This window comes from Phyllostomus discolor, chromosome 2 (genome assembly GCF_004126475.2).
Source record: "Phyllostomus discolor isolate MPI-MPIP mPhyDis1 chromosome 2, mPhyDis1.pri.v3, whole genome shotgun sequence".
Lineage (NCBI taxonomy): Eukaryota > Metazoa > Chordata > Mammalia > Chiroptera > Phyllostomidae > Phyllostomus > Phyllostomus discolor.
The window spans coordinates 4590943-4614574 of record NC_040904.2 but is presented as its reverse complement, the minus strand read 5'-3'; the positions used below and the strand labels follow the sequence as shown (position 1 = coordinate 4614574).

The following is a 23632-nucleotide window of genomic DNA, read 5'->3' as shown; positions in this document are numbered from 1 at the left end:
CGTTCAGCCATCCACAAGCTTGACCGTCCCGTGTCTTTAGAAAACGGCTCTCCACACTTTGGTGGCAGGCCGCTTTTCGTTCTTGGCAACTCTCCCGTTTCACAGCCCGGTGACGGCCAAGCGGGACACCCCGCCGCACCTGCAGGGGGCGCACTGACCTTGCGGTTCCTCGCCTCGTCCAGGATGTGCTTGGTCACTCTCTGGACAATGTCGTCCACGCTCAGCCCCGCGAGCGAGTTCTTGCTTTTGCTTCGCACTTTTTTAACAAAGCCAGCGAGCTCGGTGCTGAAAGGGAAAGCGGGCAGAGGTGACAGCAGAAAGTCACAATTCCCTACTGCTGAGAAGTGTTATGTACAAAAAAAAAAAAGACATAGTATGTGCCAGTATCAACCCAACAACTAAAAGAAACAAACACATACACAAAAATTAACTTGCAGACAACAGTAGTAACCTGTATATAACATAGCAGAGTCACTCCTTGTACTAGTTATGAAAATTCCTATGTTGTCCCTAAGTTCTTACCCCAATAGAATGTCACATTTTATACGTGTGTGTGTACATACGTGTGTATATACATGTATATGTGTACACTCACACACCCCTCCAGTATATGCTCCGGGCGCACTCGGGACAGCAGACACCCGTCTCTCTGCAGCCCTCCGTACCACAGCCCCAGCGGCCAGACACCGCTGCTTCCGACTCGAAACCAGTCAAGTCTCTCTCTAAGGGGAACCTCGTTTGTGGACTTCCTCCCTTAAAAGCCCAACCCTCAGCGAGGTCTTCGCAGCGTGGACGGTTCACAAGCTCCCGTGGACGTGGGCTAGGGCAGCAGAACCGTCCCGGGATGTGGAACCCGCTCTCCCTAGCTGCAGCCGGACACGTGCCCTGCATCTCCCCGGAGACAAGGAGCACCTCTGCCCTCTCGCCCCCAGCCCGGAGAGCAAGGCCAAGGCTGGGGAGCAGCCCCACTGACGTGCGGGCTGAGAGCTCGGGCTGAGGGGTAACAGCGGCACCGCCCACACAAGGATTCCCTCTGTAACCCGCCCTCACACCGGTCTGCTCAACCTCACTCCTGGAAACCAGAGGCGCTGCTGCCCTCTCGCACCCTGCACCAGGCAGGCGGTTTCCAGAATGACGCCAAACCAGCGTCTCGCAGTTCACTCGGTGATTCCGTAAAACTAGTGCCGGAGCACGCCACTGACCGCATCCCTGTCTTAGGGAACGGTCGTAGGTTCTGAGGAGTGTTCAGAGGTCTCAGGCTAGACCGGCACATTAAAAACATGTTTGAAAATGCTCACCTTTATTGCTCAGGAAAAGAAAATACAGCACTCCCCTTTCTGAATCAAACGACTATGCAACCCTCTCTGCCTCGGCCCCGAGCAGGCCGTCAGCACACCTGATCGGGACACCCCAGGCCACTGGGCGTCCGGGACGGAGCCACCCCGCTCCACGCTCACACCTGCTGTAGCCGGGGAACGCCACTGACAGGTGCTCAATGATGGTGTTGAACGGCTTCCTCGGGGAGTGGCTGGCCCGGGGGGCGCGCGCCGCGGGGGCGGGCAGCTTCGGGTCGGCCTCGGGCCCGGGCTTGGACTCGGCTGCCTGGACGGCGCTCGCTGGCGGCTGGGCGGCTCCCGGCTGACCGGAGGGCGAGGCTGGCTGTGGCGCAGAGGGAGCCCCCGCGGGGGGGTCACCGGTGGAGGCCACACTTGCATCTTTGGGAACAGCTGCTCCGTTTCCGGCCCCGGGACTGGCAGAAGTCGAGGGACTCACGTCCTGGCCACCTGGAGTCTCTGGAGGCGACCCGAGCTCCATCTGTGGGGAGTCACCACGGCAGCGCTCAGAGGAACACCCACGGACAGGGACCGCCAGCTGCGCAGGTGCTCAGGGGCACGGGAAACTTGGATACAGTTAATTACTAGTTTCTGTTACAAAAGAAATTACTGATCGCAACGTGACCTGTTCACTGTTAGACAGAGGTCGGACTCGGACTCCTAAATGACGCTCTTCGAGGTTCCTTATTTTCTCGGTGAAATCTGGACCGACTCCCTTCCCAGTGCCCTTTGGTGGCTGTTGAATCCAGAGCTGCCCCAACACTCCTAGAACTGCTCTTGCCGAGGCCACCCACAGTCCCCATCACTAAGCCCCAGGGGCACCTACACGTTGCTGGTCACGTTCTCATTCTGCGTGAGACTGGCCTTCACCTCCCCGGCCTCCCCTTCTCAGCTCCCTGCAGGCCTGGCCGGGCCCCAGTGTGGAAGCTCCTTAGGGTGCTATCATCCAGGGCCTGGATCTCTGCCACGGCCCCCTCCCCCCTCCCCACCTCCAGGGACATTTCACAGCCTCTCATGCCTCAGTGACTGAGGGCTTGCTGCCGATAACACCCTCCTTTCAAAACCTCTTTTCAAAACCTGAGCCCCAACTCTGCGTGCCTGAACTTCGTAGTGGGCAGACCCCCTTGGGCTGCTGCTGGGCCGCCCCAGCTCAACGTCTGCAACACCGGACCCCGCAGAGCGCCCTCCCCTCCAAGGCGCACCCCGGGCCCCCATCTCACCGGCGGCACAGCTTCTCAACTGCGCCTTCTCTAGGGCCTGCTCTCTGCCCCCCCACCCCACTGTCCCCCAACCCCGTCCGGGGCCTGGTCCCCTGGAAACTCCTGCAGCCCGGCCCGCATCCTCACGCTGTGGTCACACTGCCCACCACAAGGCGCAAAGCTGACGTCGTCCCCTTACTGAAAACCTCTGTCGGCTCCCTAGCGACCTGAGGACAAGTCCCAACCGCCGACCCTGGGTGTACGTGGTGATCTTCCTCTCTCTCTGTGTGCTCTTTTTTCCCAGCCTCCAAATACTCGGTTCCTTCTAGTGGGGTCCGTCTGGCCCTGCAGACACCACGCCATCCACCCCTCCTCACACCCCTGCCCCCACCCCGCCTTCCCCGGGCAATTCCCATGCCAGGTCTCCGGCTCCCTGAGATGCCCAGCAGGGCAGCTTCTGCCAAGGCCGAGCCCCGGGCCTCGGGAGGGGGCCAGAGCCCCTGGGTTTATGCCGCTGCAGCACGCCACACGCCCGTGGAAACCCTCGGCACACTCCCACTGGAACTGTGGGTTTACCGCCTGGTTCCCCAAACCCCCTGCGCTCCGCGGGCACGGCCCACGTCCAGTCTCGTCACCGCTCATGCCCGGAGAGGAAGTGAGTGTTCAGGGTGCTCACTGTTCAAGCTCCCAGCACACTGAGAGTTCCCAGGAGTGTGGGTATTACAATTCCTTTCGGTATTTATAAAACCCATAACCTAGAATTCAAGTTTCATAGTAAAATATTCTACTGAGCTCTATCGTTCCCCCTACCCTCCATATCTTCTATAACAACTTGGAAAAACTGTGAGTGGTAAGTGATCTTTAATGTACTTCTAAATAAAACTCGACTTCTTACTCATTTCAATGGAGAGAAAACTTTTCTGTGGAGAAAATACTTTGGACCTCAACAGAATAGTTTACTCATGTATTTCACGGTGGCTAAACTTTTTAACATTTTAACATTTTTTTTTTGCGGTTGAATACGTAAGTTTCAATGCTTAACGTGCAAAGTTTGAGTAAGAAAAGGGCATTCAGGATCAGCCTCCGGACTGCAGAGAACCTGTCACCTAAGCTAAGGCGACAGACGGAAGGACAGGCCCTGAGATGGGGGCGCATGAGGGCGCCCCCGCCGGGCTTCGGGGAGGGAGGAGGCAGAGAGCGAGGACGGACGGCGTGTACCCCAGGCTGGGGGACCGCCGGCCCGGGCACCCATCACGCACTGGGGGAGAGTCCCCGCATCCACTCCTTCAGAACCGGAAGAGCTCAACATTGTGCCAACCTATCTCAACTAAATACAGTTCCTCTTTAAATCCTTTTCTTCTTTTTTATCCTCACCTGAGGACATTTGATTGTAGGGAGAGAAGGGAAGAAAGGGAGAAAGACAGGGAGAGAGAAACATCGATGTGAGAGAGAAAAGCATCCCCAGCTGGCTGCCTCTCGTACGCATCAAGGTCAAGACTGAACCCACACCCCAGGCCTGTGCCCTCCCCAGGAACTGAGCCCACGACCCTCTGCTTTGTGGGACAAGGCCCAACCAACTGAGCACGCTGGCCAGGGCCCTTCTTTAAATTCCTACGATCCGATCTCCCTTGGGAGTAATTCCTTTCAATTTAGTATTTACTGGACATCTGTTGTGTCCAAACAATATATACACCAGAATAAAACAAAGTGATACCAGGTTAAGCCATATTTTAAAGTCCACAAAGTAAAATTAATGCTTTTCTTTACCACGTTGCATATTTTAAAATGAAAAAAACAAACAAACACGGGGTGACAATCACTGTTACTCGGAAGACGCAGCACGCCCCCCCGGCCAGCAGTGAAACAGAACGTGCCAGACCCACGAAACCCCGTATGTGTCACGTGTAGCGGTGTTGATTCCGTATTTAATGAGAAGACAAATCTCAGCTTCCAGATTGTGGTCTTATGCCTCGAAGCACTGAGGAATAAACTGTATCTGAAGCAGAGGTACCTGCTACCCCTGGAGCATTTTCTCAAATGCAGGTGCGCGTGCATGCACACACACACACACACACACACACGCCCCAGCAGCCAGAAAAGAACGGGAGTTGTACCAGCACTGGGTTCACCCCAGTCCTCTCCTCAGACCCCGGTGCAGAAAGAATGTCTTCCATGTGTATAAGCACGCTTACTATAACGCTTAAAGGGTTAACCAGTGGCACCAACAATAAGAACACTAAGGCAAGCATTAACCCATCTCCCGCAGCCCTCCTCCCATCCCAGCCCCCCCATCCCAGGCCACACCCACAGACCACGCGGGACGGCGAGGAAGGAACCTGCGGCCCACCGTCCGTTTCCTTCCCTCCGGAAGACGACGACGACAGGCTTACCGGGTTGTAGGGAGGGAACGAGAGAACCGTGATCTGCACTTGGGGAAGCTCGTGGAGCACGTAGCCCTCCCGCACTGCCCGGATGCGGTCATCGAACTGAGACTGCGGGCAGAAGGAAAGGCGGTCAGTTTCTCTAAACACATTCCAAGGGAAAAACCACAATCTAGTTCTCTGACTGTACATTAAAAACAGTCAGCAATTTTCCAAGAAACACAACGGAAACAAAAGGTATTAAAATGATTACTTCCTGTAAGGCAAGAGTTCAGATTTAAGGCCTCACTCATCGGCACGGTCTACAGTCTGCCACACGTCACCGCTCTCATCTTTATTAATGAGGGCAGAGTCTAAGTCAGTTAAGAAACTATCACTACTTTCACGAAAAATTCTTCTTAAAATTTAAACAAAAAACACACGCCGCCTTTACCAGCTCAAAAAAGGAATGATAACCATCGCGTGGATTTTGACGGAGTTCCAGGCTACTGTATAACTCACCGCTGCGCTCTCCATTTCTCTCTTTACATCAGAAATAAATGTTTCCCACGTCTGCATGTAAGGGTCCAGGTTAATGTACACTGCAGCTTTCCTGAAAACGTAGAACAACACGAATATGCTTCATATCTACTTTAAAATAGTTTTTAAAATTGAAAGCACTAGCCCTGGCTGGTGTGGCTCAGTGGACTGGGTGCTAGCCTGTGAACTAAAGGGTCACTGGTTCAATTCCCAGTCAGGGCACGTGCCTAGGCTGCGGGCCAGGTCAGGCCCCCCCCAGTAGGGGGAGTGCAAGAGGCAACCACACATTGATGTTTCTCTCCCTCTTTCCCCCTCCCTTCCCTCTGTTTAAAATTAATAAAATCTTCAAAACAAAAATTAAAAATATAAAAATAAATTGAAAGCACTAAAGTACAAATGAAAGAAACCTTTAAACATGAAAGATACATTTCACACATTCACACACACAAAATAAACAACTATTTTTAAAGAACTGCTTATCTTAAAAACACCACTAGAGACGCTCCAGGAAATTTTAATAACTGATCTAACCCCAACCCCAAAACTGGTGTGCAGAGAGCAAATATACTCCTGAATTTTAATTTCTTTCCCCAAATTTGAATATTTGGCCATACTTCATTCTGATATCAATGGGTTTTTTTTTTAAAGATTTTATTTATTTGCCTTTAGAGAGGGAAAGGAGGGAGAGAGGGAGAGAAACATCAGTGTGTGGCTGCCTCTCGTGTGCCCCCTACTGGGGACCTGGCCCACAACCAAGGCATGTGCCCTGACTGGGAATCAAACCAGTGACCCTTTGGTTCATAGGCCAGCACTCAATCCACTGAGCCACACTGGTCAGGGCAGACATCCATGTTTAATATTAAAGGCTGTCTGTGAGTTTTTTAAAAAAGCATCCTAGAACATTTAAAACTTTACTACAAACCCTAATTCCTACTTTACTGTACAATAAAGGGTGGGGCCCGAGGTCTAAAACAGATCGATGACCCAGCGCCTCCCACGCCTGGTCTGCTGGGCGTTTCTGCTCCTTCGCATCCCTGAAAGAGTCAGAAGCACCATCAGTCCGTGACTGCACCCGTGCTCACGGCACACTTTAAGGAAAACCCGGGACATCCTTCGGATGCCTCCTGTCTCTTCCTGTTCTCCGGTGGGATGAGCAGGGTTAGCGCAGACTCCTCAGGATGAGCTGGTACAGCATGAGGTCTGCTACGCAAGGGGACACTGTCAGATGGAACGAGGTTTTCCACAAGCCCACGAGGCGCGGCCCTCAACACCACGGGGTATCTGCCGCAGCTCTGCAAGTCCTGCCACCTGAATCAGCGTATTAGTTCACCTTTAATCAGAAAGGTCTGCACATGTGAAAACAAACCCTGAGTCCTAAAAATGAAGAAATAGCCCTGGCCGGTGGGGCTCAGTGGATTGAGCACTGGCCTGCAAACCAAAGGATCGTCGATTCGATTCCCAGTCACAGCACATGCCTGGGTTGCAGGCCAGGTCCCCAGTAGAGGGCACTCCAGAGGCAACCACACATTGATGTTTCTCTCCCTCTCTTTCTCCCTCCCTTCCCCTCTCTCTAAAAAAATAAATAAAACATTTTAAGGAAATGCAGAAATAATGAACTTGACATATTTTCCAAGACTCACAGACACTCTGGGTTACCGTGGAGGGTTTGTGATCAAATCGAAAAGCACTAGGAAGGATGAATCACCTGGGATTAAAAAGTCAAAACCTGTGTGCAGAACACAGTAGTACAAACAACAACAACAACAACAACAACAACAGAGGAAAAGTAATCCCGTGTGTGAAAACCCACGCAGAGAAGCGCTAAATGCTAGACCGCAGGAGACCCTTAAGGGGTCTCAGGTGAACCTTACTCTAAAAACAAAGCGAAACAAACACAAACAGGTAAAACGCGTGGAGAACTGAAGAAGGGCGCGTCCCTGGACCGCCTCTCAAGTGTCACTCCCACACTCTGCCCTCAGGATTATTAGACGACTGTGCTTAGGGAAGGCGATTTGGCCAAGTGTTCAAAAAGCCTTGAACAGTTGGATCTTCACTCCAGAAATTTACCGCATGGAAATGACTGGTAACGTGCATAAAAATTGAGCTGCAAGGACGGTTGCTGCAGTGCAGCTTTAACACCACGTGCAACCATGACACCGCCCACGCCAGGGGTGCCGGGCCCTCGGGGCGCGGACCCTCGGGACCCGTCTGTGTGCTGGAGTCCCACGCAAGCCTCCAACGTCAGGTCGGAGAGCGCTAATCATCGATGAGAAAGGAGGAAGTTTCCTACACTAAGCGGAATAGATACAAACGTTCATTTTTGTAAAATAGTAATGAACTGACTCCCAAAATGTGAACTGTACCTCAATTCTGAATTACGGATAGTTTCTATCACTTTTGTTTTAACATTCTGATTTTTCTACAACTGAACATGTATTCATTGTGTAACTAATAAAAATAAAATGGTCTGGCCTACAATTTTTTTTCCTCAGATCACCCGTCACGTTCACCGACTGAAGGACACACGGGGAGACCCCCCCACAGGCCCGCACAGTACCTGTCCAGGTTCTTCAGGGTGTTCAGGTACCGGTCTGCTTGGTATTCCAAGATCCACAGCTTGTGCAATTCCGTCTCCTTCGAGTTTTCAAGCACAGACAGCTACAATGAGATTAGAATGTTTAAGTACTTTAAAACTGAAAAACAGAAACTTATTTATGTATTTTTATTTTTTAAAAATTTTTTAAAAAGATTTTATTTATTTTTAGAGAGAGAAGGGAGGGAGGGAGAGAGAGAGAGAGAGAGAGAGAAACATCAATGTGCAGTTGCTGGGGGCGTTGGCCTGCAACCCAGGCATGTGCCCTGACTGGGAATCGAACCTGCGACACTTTGGTTCGAAGCCTGCGCTCAACCCACTGAGCTACGCCAGCCAGGGCTTATTTATGTATTTTTAAAAGATTTTTATTTATTTTTGGAGAGAAGGGAAGGGAAGGAGAAAGAGAGGGAAACATCAGTGTGTGGCTGCCGCTTGCTCACCCCCTGTTGGGGACCTGGCCTACAACCCAGGCGTGTGCCCTGACTGGGAATCGAACCAGCGACACTTTGGTTTGCAGGGCAGCACTCAATCTACTGAGCCACACTGGTCAGGGCCGAAACTATTTTAAAGTTTCTTCCTAAATAATATACAATAACGAAATCACCAGAACTTGATTATGTTGTCATTTCACTCAGGTGAACGTGAACTGGAACTTTTGGGTTTGAAACTAGGATAACAAAATAACAGTAAAATGATAGACTATATTTTGCTATGTACATTGCACACTTTTTGGCCCACATTTTTGAGGGAAAAATAAGAATGCACCTTATACACGGATACAAGGATTACATAATCCTGTGTATATGCGCACAAAAACGCGGGTGCACATTATACACGGGCGTGCATTTATTTACACACGGCAAAACACGGCCCCTTAAGTGATGCTTTTCTCAGATGTGAAACTCCCCACGCGGCTTACTGCTTCAGCCCAGACTGAGGTTGTCCGTGGGTACGTACGCCCCTGGTGGGCGTGGCCTGCGTCCCACCCACCTGTCCTGTCCGCCATGAGCAGAGGGCCAGGGCCTGCAGAACCACCCCAGGCTGCACCCCATGGGCTCCAGAGGCCACAGAGAAGCTGTTCTCGGCCTGGGCACCCACAACTGTGCACTCTTGCCCCCCCCACAAGCCGAATGGCCATGTCTGTGGGACCCTCTGCAGGAAAAGCAGGACGGCCTGTTTCAGTCCAGGTGGCAGTGACCCTGACAGGACCCGCCGGCTGAGCTGCCTGCCCGGGGGCGGGAAGTGAGCACCGACCGAGCTCCAGGACACAGACGCGAGAGCGGGACCCACACACCGCAGGTGCTTGGCTGTTCCTTTCCCTTCCGTAGAAGCAGCTGCCCAGTCAGCATTTACCTGAGACTTCTTCTGTTTGCAGACCGCACAAGCTAAGCCGTTTTTGTTTCCCCAGAATAACCGCAGACATATATACCAATAAATGACATTTACTTAATCAGACAAATGACCAGCCGTTTCGGGAATTAAACGATATGTAGCCAGGGGTCGGTATCTTGATCTCTGTCTCCCTTTCTCACACGGCACACTGACATTGCTACGTGCTCTTCCGGGGGGAGGAGAAAGTAAGTATGTTCGGAATAAGTGGATGTTTTTCAGGTTCCTTCTCCAGGATCGGCAAATGTGTTTTACGGTTGGCTACTTCATGGTACAGCCCTTCTTCATTAACTATAACGCAGCCATCCACTCCAAGTGGGGAGCACCAAAAAATGACTGAATTCTAATGCCGAATAAGGAGGGCAGGTCACCAAACCCGGTGTGCACCGAGCACAGCCACGTCACACGACGTGAGCAGCAGGGCCAACAATGGGAGAGCTACAGGCGGGGAGGAGCGCCTGTTCCCGGGGGGGGGGGGGGTGGCGGCACGGGTGACACACTTGCTCTCTGGCAGCGTTGTTGTGCCTCACGCGTGACCAAACACGGAGCAGCGACCTCTGGCCACACCTGTCTGTCGGTCACCCCGGGGCCTGGGCTCACCTCGGCCGTCACCGATCTTCGCAGCATCTTCTCGTAATACTTCTTCCCGACCCTGATGTTCTCTTCCAGTTTCATTTTCTCCTTCATGTATTCCTCACTGCAGAGAGGAAGGAGGAAACATTCTTGAGGAAAGTTTCACCAGTGAGGGTACGAAGGCCACAGCCGGGTGAGCTCTGAAATCACGCCACAAGAAGACGTGACGCCTTCTAGGGCAACTTCTCGCCGAACCCTGCGCTACGACACACTGCAGACGCACAGGTGCCGCCTGGGCGTTCCCAGTGGCCAAAGGAAGGCGGGCAATGGAAGGCAAGGGCCTGGGGGGAGTGTGAGAGCCAGGCTCCCCGTCCTCACCGGCACGCGTGGGGATTAGCCTCCCAGGTGAATACACTCTACGGAACACCCCTCACCCTCTGAGTCAGAAGTGCTACCTCGACACATATCACAAGGGTATGTGTGACCCAGAGGAAAAGTGATCTATGCGAAGTTGTTCGTGGCCATCTGTGTGCGACATAAAGCTACAAAAGAGGCGGCCACGGGCCGTAACGTGAATGGAAATGTGTGTACGGAATAATCTGAGAAAAGCGGAGTGAGGCTGCTTACCGCCGAACAGACCGGCTACCAGTGTGTGAACACACTGGTTCCGTTAACAGAGGTTCCAGAGAAAACCTTTTATAGGTTCATAACAAAAATTCTTCAACGAAGCTATAATCACAGTAGCGACAAGCTACCATAATAAAGTTGAGGCTGACGTTTCAGGTAACACAAAAGCTTTTTTTTTTAAGATTTTATTTAATTATTTTTAGAGAGGGAAGGGGGGGAGAGAGGGAGAGAGAGAGACATCAATGTGCGGTTGCTGGGGGCCACGGCCTGCAACCCAGTCACGTGCCCTGACTGGGAATCGAACCTGAGACACTTTGGGTCGCAGCCCGAGCTCAATCCACTGAGCCACGCCAGCCAGGGCCCACAAAAGTTTTTTAAAACACGTTTAGTTTCAAATCAATTTGAGGGAAAAGGCATAATCAACAATAAATTCAGAATTTTTTCATACTGGCAATAGGAAATAAAAGTAGAAATACCATAACATAAAAATATTTAATGAATAAACCTGTTTAATATTAAAGAATAAAACAGAAAGGAGCCATGGCTGGCGTAGCTCAGTGGATTGAGCGCAGGCTGCGATCCAAAGTGTCGCAGGTTCGATTCCCAGTTGGGGCACGTGCCTGGGTTGCAGGCCATGACCCCCAGCGACCTCACATTGATGTTTCTCTCTCTCTCTCTCTATCTCCCACCCTTCCCTCTCTAAAAAATAAATAAATAAAATCTTAAAAAAAAAACAGAAAGGAAAGGAGAGAGACACACAATCATTTGAAACACGGACCAGTAACAATGCATTTAGAGGTGCGGTGTGCGTGTGCCTCTGGCAGTAGAAGTCTAGTGAGACAGAAAAAACGGTTTAAGCCAGCTTGCCTGAGTTCGCAGGGCTGGTGCAGAAGGAACTCTAGCTCCTTGTCCTTCCCATCCTTCTTCTGAGCGTACCTAGGGAAGCATGACCACCAAGTGTTAGTTAATTTTCCAAGATTAAAAAAAAAAAAAACCCAATCCCAGGGTAAATTCTACCCACATCCATGCAAAAATTCTCGAGTTCTTTACAAGTGTTTGCATTCTGTGTCATTTCTAATCTCTTCTAAGTTAAACAGGCACAGAACTTGGGTTACTTTCTCTTTGGGGAGTCTTCCTTACACGCGAGGGCGGCTCACCGACTGCAGCCATTGTGTCTGATCACCAAGTCACCCGCCTGCCGTGTGGGCCACCCCGTCTCCGCCCACCTTCCAGGGGCGCCTCCAGGTGGGTCGACACGAGACAGGCAGGTGCACAGGATGACCAGTGGCTGTCATTCAAAGTGCACACAGCCCCCGCTCTTTAAAATAGGACTTAAAGCCCAACACACACGCACCCCCCACACACACGCACACACACGCTCATGTGGGCAGTGTGACAACCCTTCGACAACGAGGCGCATCACCCTGACTGCTGCACAGCGCCCTGCACAGAGTCAGGCCCGCCCCTCCCCCACGCCTCCCCCACGCCTCCCAGTCTCCGCCACCTGCTCAGCGCCCCGCACCTCCCCCCAGAACCAGTTCAAATGCTGTCTCCCTCCTCTTGAAAGCTCCTTCCTCTACGGCAGGGGTGTTGCACTCATTGTCGCCGGGGGCTACATCAGCCTCGTAGTGGCCTTCAGAGGGTCGAGTGTCATTTTAGGACTGATGGAATTTTAATATAATGTCACTGCTCCTTAACAGTTAAGTGGGGGTTTGGCGCTGCCACTAGGCAGAAACAAGGTGGCGGGCGGAGGGCCGGGTCGGCCCGAGGGCCGGGTGTGTGCCGCCTCTGCTCTAAGTGCTCGGCCCTGAGTAGCTCCTTCTGGGAGCCTCTGCCGCCGCCTCCCACTGTGGTCACTAGTTGTCCCACTGCACCAACCGGGAGCCCCTGGAGTCCCACCCACTTTTATAAGAAGCAGGATCTAACATGTAGAAAAATCAAATCGTTCCTCATATCCTTGGAGCTGCTCTTCCGGGAGACCTAAACACTTTTAAGATTTTACTTTAGAACCTAAACATACAGCATGTATTTGGAAAGTGTAGAAAGCACAGAGAAGCCCATGGCTTATCTTTCGGTTGTGACGGGAAAAGGCAAAGAAACACAGGGGTGAACAGAAACAGGCTTCCAGTCGTCTGTGTGGAGAAAACACAGCAAACAGAGAATAACAGAAGAATAAGCTCTGTTTCATGGACTCACAGCTGTAAACCGACTTTTGCCTACCCAGTACATTAATAAAGTTAAAAAAAATTTTTTTAAATTCATACCCCAGCAGAAATGGTTACTTTTTATGCTAGCAGGGAAAAAATATTTTCTTATCATCAACAGAGTCATTCATTCATTTTGTCTAGTTTGAGAGCATGCCTCCATGGAGCGCACGAAAACACACATCAGACACAGCGGCACCTGAGCCTCTAGGGAACGAGGGAGACCAGGCCTGCTCGCACACCGAGAGGCGGAGAGCCCCAGGACCGTGTCGCTCCCGAGAACGTGTCCTAGTGGAAGGACCGGCACACCCAAAACAACAGGACGGAGGCAGTGCCTCTGCCTCACTGTTCCTTTTAAGAACTGCCTAGGAACCGCCCAACTCCGGTGCCTGCAAGAGGCGAAGGGAGAGAGCGTGAACGCCCCGTGCGGTGGTGTGGCCCAGGCGCCCCGAGCCTCTGGCCCTGCTCCTCTATCCGAGGAGGCCCCCCCACCCCGGCCCCCGCCTGAGGCTGCAGAGCGTGGGGGGAAGCGAGGCTCTGACAGCTCTGGGCCCAGACCTTCCGGGGCCTGGGGGCTGCCGCTCCTGCAGCGCTGGGGCCCCGAGCCTCCCCGTAAGGAGTCCGGCTGCCGTGCTGGAGACCGGATGGAGAGACCACGTAGGTACGAGTCCCAGGGAGAGGGCATGGAGGGGGACAAGCTCTGAGACTACACGGACAGGAAGAGAACAAGACCCCGCAGCAGCCCACCCCGGCCAGCTCCAGGTCCCGGCGGCCCGATGAGCGGGAGTGGTCTAGCTGCCCCAGGGCAAGGTCATGGTCAGATCAAACGGCCGTGAGCCCAGCACCTGAGTTTTAAGGGTCTTGTCACACAGCGGTAAGTCACAACTAAGCTGAGCGAATCGCTTGACATACCGCTGTTTAAGGGAGAGGGGAGGGTCAGAATCAGTCCCAGAGATCTTCAAACCAGCGTGGCCCACCCAGCAACTGGAGTAGTGTCCACGTGTATTTCCAAACCCTTCGCACCACGGGGCCAAAGTTAACGGTTGAAGGATTGCGGACGAAAGCAACCATACATAAAATCATCATCACACAATCTTAGTGCTGAGAAGAAGCTTAAGATCTAGACTAGCCCCTCGTTTCACGGATAAGGAGAAAGGCCGAGCGTCACACTCGCAACAGAGATGGGGGTCAGACGGGAAGGAAGCACCTCTTTGTGAATTCGGTCCCACTCATTCGCCTGCAAACCTGGCAGCTTTGGGAGACACTTTACGTGACAGAGTTCCCCAACATTCTTCAAAAGGCAATGAAACAGCATCTAAAACTTTCACTTGGCAGAGGTTGAAGCTGAATACTGAAAATGTTACAATAACCAAACCAACCCCACCCCAGCAAGAAAAGCCACGCCCCCTCCGTTGTCACTTACATTTCAATGGCATGTGAAATCTTTTTCGTTTTCTTCTTCAGCATCTTCACCCTTTCTTGCATCTCCTGTTTCTCCTTTTGCCATTCCTTAACCTCCTTTTCCAAGTCTTCGAGGAACCAATCTAATTCCGTCTGTGAGATCTGAAAACATTGTGGAAAGCATGTAAACAAACTGGAGGATGCACCTAAAAAACCGAAGGGGCTCTGCCCGGGGAGCTCCGCTGGATGCAGAGGCGTCGGACGCACCAAGGCTGTGGGCTTGACCCCTCGTGGGACAGACACCAAAACCAACCACTGGACGCATAAATGAGTGGAACAGAAATCGGTGTTTCTCTCTCCCCCCTGCATCTGCATCTCTCTCTCTCTAAAATCAATTACAATTTTAAAAATTAATTAAGAAAAAAAACCCAAACAAAAAAAAAAACGAGACAAAGGAGCCCGGCAGGACGGAAGTGTGGTGGTGTCCCGGCCTACCCACCGACTCCGGTTCCACAGAGCAGGCCACAGCCGGCCGTGCTGCCTGGCTGAGGTGGGGACGCCATGTCACCCAGCATGCGGCCTTGGCCCCCGCCTGCCCTCACTGCACCAGGCAGGAGGGGAGGCCACCAGGGAAGCAAACCAACGGTAGATAAAGGCACGGCAGGATGTCCGGTGCTTGGAAAGGACTTCTCAAAGTCCGTGACATCTGACCTCGGTCCCCAGAGGTGGGCCCACCACCCCCAGAACGGACTGGAGCAGCGGGAAGGGCCAGGCAGGGGGACAGCCGTAAGTTGTCTGGACAAAGGCAGGGGCTGCGACCTGGCCGGAGCACGAGGTGGACATATAGAAGGCGGAGCAGGGAGACCAGGCACCCGAGGCACCCTGAGCCCGAGTCACAGAGGGCCTTGTCAGGCACGGGACGGAGCGCGGCTCCACCCTGCGGAGAGCAGGTGGGAGCGAACGATGAAGGCTCTCAGGCAGGGCAGTGAGATGACGAGGTGCCCGTTTTGGGAGGTGACTCTGAAGGGCGACACGGAGACGGGTGAGGGGTGGGTACAAGGGTCCACCAACGTGTCAGACGGGCCACTGGCCTCCACATGTTCTCGACCGTGACTCAGAGTAACACATACATTTTAACACTGACCCATAGCACGTGTGTGCGCACATTACACAATACTAAAAAAACTCCCTTTTCTGAGACTTCTAATATTTCTACTTTGCTCCACTGCACTGTTAAAAACCATTCCAGTCACCACCACTAAACTGACTCCATAGCCCATTACACGTTATACGCCTTGATGTTAAAAACTCTAGATAGGAGGGAGGGAAAACTTCTTAAAACCTCGCTTGCAACAGCCCGGGAGAGGGACAGTGACGATGGCGGTGATGATGGCAGCAGGAGCGACACAGAGACACAAGGGCGCCGCAGGAGATGGGAATGGGTGAGCCCGCGCGTCCGAACGCACAGAAGACGGAAAGCAGAAGGTGACCGGATCCCACGCGTCTCTCCCCCGGGGAGGAATAACTGAATGAGACCCATGAACAGAAAAGAAAAATACAAAAGGTGCACCAGACTAGCAGGCATGGGAAAAAGGAAGATTAACCTAGATGTGGATATTTAAATAAATCTATGAGTGAACAATAAAATATATATATAAAAACGCAATAATTTTGACCCTGAAATTATTCTGATGGATGGAGTAGGAATTTACAAGTGTCTGACAAAGACTACAAAGCAATGGAATAAAAATACTGAATTCATATATCCTTCCTTTTCTTTCTTTTAAGTCACCACCCAAGGATATGTCCAGTGATTTCAGAGAGGGAGGAAGGGGGAGAGAGGGGGAGAGGAAAGGGGGAGAAAGAGACAGACGGACACAGAGAGAAACATTGAAAGGCTGCCTGCCATAGGCGCCCCGACCGGGGACTGAACCTGCAACCCGGGTATTCCCCTGACCTGGAACAAACCTTTTGGTGTAAGGGGCCGCGCCCCAACCAGCCGTGCCCCCTGCCAGGACTCAAACAGCTTTCACCACGACCACCTAGAAAGCATTTATTGCACATGCAGATACTTCGAGCTCCCGGGCTGGTCCAGCGCAGACCGGCACGCCTCAGGTCCACTGTGTCTGGTTCCCCGAAACGGCTCTTCCCAACACGGGCAGCTCTCCCACTCTGTCACTACACTACAACCCAGAAGTCCGTGCACATGTTTACTGGCTCCAACTGGGAGTGCATTTCCCCATAAAAAGCCTCGTTAGAAACGTTAGCAAAACGTCCAACACTTCTCTTTCCAGAAACTCATGGTTTCCGTGGCAAACAGATTGGAATGAGGTCTCGGATATCACAGGGGGAACGAGCTCCAAGCCGGGGGTCTGGCTGTGGAGGAACAGCCTTAGCAGGGCTTCTGGGAGCGGGGACCTGCGGTACCAGGACACTGCGGAGGAGATTCAAGGACTTCCTCCGAGACACAGTTTTGAAAAGACTGGTGCCTGTCCCTGTCGTCACCAGCCTCTGTCTTCCTGGCAACGCTCGCTGGCCGGGCCGGGCCGGGCCAGGAAGGACCTCTGAGTCCTGCTGCAGCGGGAAGGCTGACCTCAATGGCCCAAGACGCACAGGCCAACGATGGCCCAGTGACACGGGGTCCACCCTAGCGTGGGGAAGGCTCCACTCACACGGTCCTCGCTCCAGCTGCTGAACCTGCACTCACTGAGTCAGTACAGTGACTGACGCGACCGCCCTGCCTGCTCTACCTGCAAGATGTTCACTCCACCTGGGTCACCTCTGCCACCGTGACCTGGACCCACAGGCACACCTCGCGGCCGGCAGCCACACAACCCTCGTTTCTCACCGGCCCTGGGCTGCTATTCTCGGCCAACGATTTCTCCCAGGGAGATAATGTGCTGCCAAAGGTCATCCCGGGGCATGAGAACCGACCCGGCAGCAACGGCCTCTCATAGCCCGCCCACGAGGGGCACTGCCCCTCCGGCTGCCTGCCCTGCGGGCACACTGCCGCCCCGGAACACCGGCCGGGCCTGCTGCTGTGCACTCGCTCTGGCTCCGAGAGCGAGAAGGAGCCGACTCCTTTGCCTCCAGACACTAGAGCAGACGAAGAAACAGCCCGTGTGCAGCTGCATCCTCTGTGCGCGCTGGTTTATAGGTCCGGTCACAAACACTTGCTGGGGGTCCTCTTCTCCTCTAGAGAGATTTGGTTTCTACACTTCTTTTTTTAAAACCTCAACTTTGTCCCAAAATAAATGTTTGAGGTATCTTCAATTATTTATATATATAAATTTTATATATATATATATATAAAATTTAAAAAGATAAAATAAGCCCTGGCCGGCGTAGCTCAGTGGATTGAGCATGGGCTGCGAACCAAAGTGTTGCAGGTTCGATTCCCAGTCAGGGCACATGCCTGGGTTGCAGGCCATGACCCCCAGCAACCGCACATTGATGTTTCTCTCTCTCTCTCTATCTCCCTCCCTTCCCTCTCTATAAATAAATTAAAAAATTAAAAAAAGATATCTTTAATAAAAAAAAAGATAAAATAAGAGAATGCCAAGTAGGTGAAGACAGCAGAATAAAAAAGAATGCTAAAATCAAACCAGATGTGAGAGTCATATAAAAATGCATGGCATGAAGCGATGACCTTAATGCTTTAGGAACAGCGCTGAAACTTTCTGGCAGACAGAATTGAAGAGGACACGCAGTGAGCTACGCATCAGTGCCCGAGAAACAGAAACGAGCCCCCTGCACGGAGCAGCCCTCGCCGTGACGAGGGTGCTGCCGGCAAGTCCCAGGGGGTCCACGCGGAGCCCGGCAGTGGGAGGCAGGTTCCATGAACACTTGTCAGATGAAAGAAGGGGTAAGACCCTCAACTCCAGATCAGCAGCAGATGGAGCGGTAAGGAAAGCCACAACCTCCACAGACCATGGAGGGCTGACGGTTGCTCTTCGGTGCAGGCTGACCGAGAACACCAAGCCACAATCACCACAATCACTAGTTAGTGCTTCAGGAGCTCAAGTCCACTGGGTCTGCCCCTATCGGCAGAGCTCCTTGTGTGACCACGGAGGTTCAAGGGTGACTAAGAAGAGTCTTCCCCTTCAGAGAGATCACAATTGGGTGGGGTTATCTGCATAACAGACCATTACCGCCCCGTATGTAGACATTAACTCAAAATGGATCGCACATCTGAATGGAGACGCTAAAACTATAAAACTCTCAGAAGAAAGCATCGAGGTAAATCTTGGTGACCTCGGATCGGACAATGGTTCCTTAGATAATACCAAAAGCATAAACAATGACAGAAAGAAATAGAGAAAACGAACCACACTAAAGTTGAAAACTTTTGCGCCGTCCATGACACCATTAAGAAAGGGATTAGACAACCCACAAAATAAAGACAGCAGACAGGTATTGCAAATATGGAAGATGGGAGAAAATACTTGTAAATTACATGTTTGATAGGCAACTTGGATGCAGAATATATTTTTAAAAACTCTTACAAATGAAAAGATAATTCAGTTAGTAAAGGGGCAAAGGACTGGGGCAGACATGTCCCCTCAGAAGACACACACACAGGCAGTCGGCACGGGGCAGGGTGCTCCGCGCCATTAGCCTGCAGGGACATGCAAGTCAGAGCCTCAGCGAGCGAGACACCACCGCCCGCCCACCGGGGTGGCTGTACTCGGAACAAGGGGCACCAAGTGTCAGCGGGCCTGTGGAGGCCCTGGAGCCCCGGCCCGAGCTGGTGGCCGTGCGAGGTGGAGCAGCTGTTTTGGAAGAGTCTGGCCATTTGTCAAACGGTTACATACGGAGCTAGCCCACGGCCCGGTGACCCCGCTCCTGGGGATGCACCCACAGGAACGACCACACGTGTCCCCAGAAAACCTTGTGCTCAGGTGCTCACAGCACCTGACGAGGGTGACGACAGCAGTAAGGAGAGTGGCAGCCAACACTTACACTTACACGGACCTTTCCACGCACCAGGCGGTTTTAGGTCCTTTGCAAGGACTAATCCAACCCCACAAAATGAGAGCCATTGTCGCCCAGCTTTTCCAGATAAAGCGCTGAAGCACGGAGGAGTGAGGTCGGAACCGGGGCAGAGCCCGGGTGGCTCTGAACCCAGCCAGCCGGGCGGCAGGCCCCACACACTGCCCGCGAACGCTACGCTGCCCGCCTCTCGACATAAACGAGGCTCCAACCTGGAACGTGCTCACCAGAAAACAGTCTCGGTTAGTCAAGCAAACGGAGCTGGGGGTCAATGAAAACCCTACGTCCAGCCCCTTTCTTACATGGAGCTTGCAGAGGTTCTAACACACTGTGAACAACACCGTCACGTTGGTTATGTCAGAGAAGGGGGAAACAAGCGGTACTGAGAAAGAATCTGGTGTTTGGCCAAGGCGCACCAGCTCAGCTAGTGGAGCCACACAGGCACAGCCCTCCCGAGGAGGCCACCTGCCGGCCCTGCCCGCACAGGGAGGTGCGGGACGGACAGAGTCACCTCGTTTTCCTCCATGCTCCTCCTCAGTTGTTCCTCCAGGTCCCGGATCTCCTCCGCGCCCTGCAGTCTTCTCAGCGCGTAACTTTCGCAGGCGTCCTGCAGCTGCTTCTGCAGAGCGCGGTGCTCCCTTTCCATCTGGGACATATCCCCCTGAAAGTGAAAAAATTATCCGTCAAAGTAGTTAAAAAGGCCTATTTCCGATCTTGCTCTGAACTGTCTCTGAAAATAAATGAAGGAGAATAAAAGGCAGATAAAAATGTAAGGGCAAGGTCACAATGATTCAAGAAGTAAAAACCCCTGAACAAGGTTTAGCAAAGCCACCTCTTTTTTAGAAAAAGCTCTTTGGCCCTGGCTGGCGTAGCTCAGTGGATTGAGCGCAGGCTGTGAACCAAAGTGTCGCAGGTTCGATTCCCAGTCAGGGCACATGCCTGGGTTGCAGGCCAACGCCCCCAGCAACTGCACATTGATGTTTCTCTCTCTCTCTCTCTTTCTCCCTCCCTTCCCTCTCTAAAAATAAATAAATAAAATCTAAAACAAAAAAAAGAAAAAAAAAAAGAAAAAGCTCTTTGTATTGCTGGAATTTATGAGAAAACTTTTCAATCTGTTTTATAATTAGTTCTGAATACTTATCTATTTTACTGTTTATTGTCATATCAAAAGTTTGATGTGAATGTCATTCTCCACAATTAACATCAAGAACTATTCTTTAGGTTTAAGAAACTATGTATGTTTTGTACATTTTAGATATCAACAGAACTTATTAACTTTGGTCTTACTTTTAAGTGTTTTAAATGGACAGTTGCAAACTACAAAACAAGTTAGAGTATTATCAATCAATCATTTTCAGTTCTATCTTTTGCTGACAAAAATACAAAGGAAACAAATACACAAATAGCAATATGTGTATTGCTAAACAAATACCTGTTCACTGGTCTCTGCATACATTTTATGACTGCATACAAATTCCAAACTGCCTTCCCTAGAAATGTACGGTTTTTTAAAAAGATTGTATTTATTTATTTTTAGAGAGAGGGGAAGGGAGAGAGAAGAGAGGGAGAGAAACGTCAATGTGCGGTTGCCTCTCATGCACCCCCTGTTGGGGAACTGGCCCACAACCCAGGCGTGTACCCTGACTGGGAATTGAACCATTGACCTTTTGGTTCACAGGCCGACACATAAACCACTAAGTCACACCAGCTTGGGTCAGAAATGTAAATTTTTACATCCTTTCAATACTATACAAGTAACTTTTAAATTTCAAGTGGGAGCCCTGGCTGGCATGGCTCTTTCCCTTCCCTTCTCTCTAAAAAAGTAAATATTTTTTTAAACTATTTTATCTTTTATTGTGCAATGCCTAGTCACATCAATTCACTCACATTTCTGTGTTATTAATCTTTTCCTTATTAATTTATAGAAACTTTATATGTTAAGCAAGTAAATTAGTGCACTATCTGTCCTATGCTGCAAGTAATACTCCTACATTGTCCAGTGTTCATGCCATGTGTGTTTGTTCATATTCACATGTGTGTCATATGCTTCCGTGTGTGTGTGTGTATAATATATAGTGTGTATATATATATATATATAAGCACATACTTTTTGTCATGCTGTTTAGTAATCTTGTGAAAAACTTTCCCTTTTCCCCAGGTATTTTTATGGGTCCATTTTAAAATATTTAAATCTTTGACCCACCTGGAATTAATTTTGGTATATAGAAATGAAGTAGAGATCCAAATTAATTTTCTATATAGCAATGCATTTCTCCTAACACCATATATTTAATAATCTATTTTTTGTTTACCAACAGTTACTATTTTTATCATATTTTAAGTTTCTGCATTCTTCTGTTCTATCGGATTCTTACTTCTTTTTTTTTTTATTTTTAGAGAGAAGGGAAAGGAGGAAGAAAGAGTAGGAAAGAAACATTCATGCGTGGTTGCCTCTCACGTGCCCCCCACTGGGGACCTGGCCTACAACCCAGGCATGTGCCCTAACCAGGAATCGAACCAGCAACACTTTGGTTCAGAGACTGGCACTCAAAATCTACTGAGCCATACCAGCCAGGGCTGGATTCTTATTCTAACAGCCCTGACATACTATGTACTACATAGTATGTACTACATACTACAATACCTATGTACTAACATAGATTTTTGTTATGTTTTGATATTTGGCTATACAACTCCCTTCCCTATAATTTCTTTTCCACGGTCACTATCAATGGTTATCTTTTCAAATGAAATAAAGAATCAATTGGTCCAATTTCCAATAAACCCTGTGTAGCCGCCAGCCACTAACAAGGCCGCCCAGATTCTCGCCTCCTGGTATCCATGCTTTCCTAGAATCTTCTCCTACAATGTATTAGGGTTGGTGGGCTGGTCTGTGTGGCCAAGAGAACACAGGAGAAGTGAAAAGAATGGTGACTTCCTAAAGTGGACTGTTACAGCCATTGCTACTCCTGCCTTGGGCCACCCAGTCTGGGCTGAGCCAGGCCTCACGAGGGCACTCAAGCAGCCCCACATGGAGGCAGGCCCACAGGCAAGGAGCAGAAGCCCCCGGCCAGCAGCCAGCACCGGCTTGCCAGCTACGTGAGCGAGGCGGCCTGCAGGCAGGCCCCCAGCCCCAGCCGCTCTGTGCAGATAACCGAGTCCTGATCGGTATGTTGACTACAGCTCAGAACAGACCGATTGGACCCCAGGCTCCACCAGCCCCTCTTCCCCTGACTCAGGAGCCGTGAGACAACAAATACTATGGTTTTAAACCGTTACGTTTTCAGGTAATTTCCTACACAGCAACATACAACTAATACCTGCTGTTCATGTCTGTACTGGGATGGTCTTAAATTCAAAGCTGAGGGAGAACCAATCTCTACAATGGTTAAGTCTTCCTGTTCAACACCTTTTAATTTACTTAAGGTTTCTGTGTGTTTCTCATAGCATTTTAAAGTTTTCTTTCATAGATTTAGGTACTGTATCTTTTTGTGGCTATTGAAAATGGAATTTTCTCTTCCAGCACACTTTGCAACAGGTTGTTGTTTGTACACATGGGGGTGCTGTATCCAATCAGGAATTCCCTTACATGTTAATATCGGGTTTTCAGGTGATCGTCAGAGCTTCCCAGGTAAACAACCCGAGTCTCTGTGAATACTACTACTTCTACCTCCCCTTTCACAACCTTATTTCTTTCTCTTATCTAATTTTGCCAGCTGCTATCTCCAGGGTAACAGTAAATACGGATGGCGATGTTTCATCTTTAAAGAGAGGCGATGGCTCTGACTTAAGAGAGAAAGACCCCGGCACGTTGAGACCAGTTCATCTCCTCCCGTCTCATCATGAGCTTCAGTCAGGAAAGACATAATGAATTTTATCCAGTACCTTCTTGGCGACTGTGGGGTTACCAAGTAACTTTTCTCTTAAGATGTATCAGCAGAGTAAATTATATCAATAGATTTTACCATTCAATCATTCTTTAAAAAGTGAAGGTCTTTTTTTTTAAAGATTTATTTATTTATTTTTAGAGAGGGGAAGGGGGAAGGGAGAGGGAGAGACAGAGAGAGAGAGAGAGAGAGAGAGAGAGGAAAGGGACGGAAAGAGAGAGAAACATCAATGTGCGGTTGCTGGGGGTCATGGCCTGCAACCCAGGCATGTGCCCTGACTGGGAATGGAACCTGAGACACTTTGGTTCTCAGCCCACGCTCAAGCCACTGAGCTACGCCAGCCAGGGCGCTAAAAAGTGAAGGTCTTTATAACGCTTTCTCTATCAGTCCTGTGAGTAAGCTCTTATTTGTTAGCTTCCACAGGCTCATCACACCAGTTAGACAAAAAGCCATTATACTGTGAAATAAATACGCTAGAAAAAAACTCACCTTCTTCTCTGTCCTTCCCAAATTCCAACAAAAATAAAACGGTA

General features: G+C 50.7%; 1 protein-coding gene and 1 long non-coding RNA gene across 2 annotated transcripts in view; one reads left to right on the top strand and one right to left on the bottom strand.

The window, feature by feature from the left end:
* Positions 1-23632, bottom strand: part of TTC3 (tetratricopeptide repeat domain 3) — a 107051-nt gene that overhangs the window by 4300 nt on the left and 79119 nt on the right. Inside the window, exons 36-44 of the mRNA XM_036017424.1 lie at positions 19724-19873; positions 14243-14382; positions 11483-11551; positions 10016-10112; positions 7991-8091; positions 5416-5506; positions 4924-5025; positions 1460-1815; positions 159-285 (exon numbers count right to left, since the gene is read on the bottom strand). Of these exons, the coding sequence (XP_035873317.1) occupies positions 159-285; positions 1460-1815; positions 4924-5025; positions 5416-5506; positions 7991-8091; positions 10016-10112; positions 11483-11551; positions 14243-14382; positions 19724-19873 (1233 nt within the window). The remainder of the gene's footprint in view (positions 1-158; positions 286-1459; positions 1816-4923; positions 5026-5415; positions 5507-7990; positions 8092-10015; positions 10113-11482; positions 11552-14242; positions 14383-19723; positions 19874-23632) is intronic.
* LOC118498761 lies at positions 22269-23619 on the top strand. Its single transcript, XR_004901219.1, has 2 exons — positions 22269-23204; positions 23462-23619. It is a non-coding gene; the product is annotated as an uncharacterized LOC118498761 (long non-coding RNA).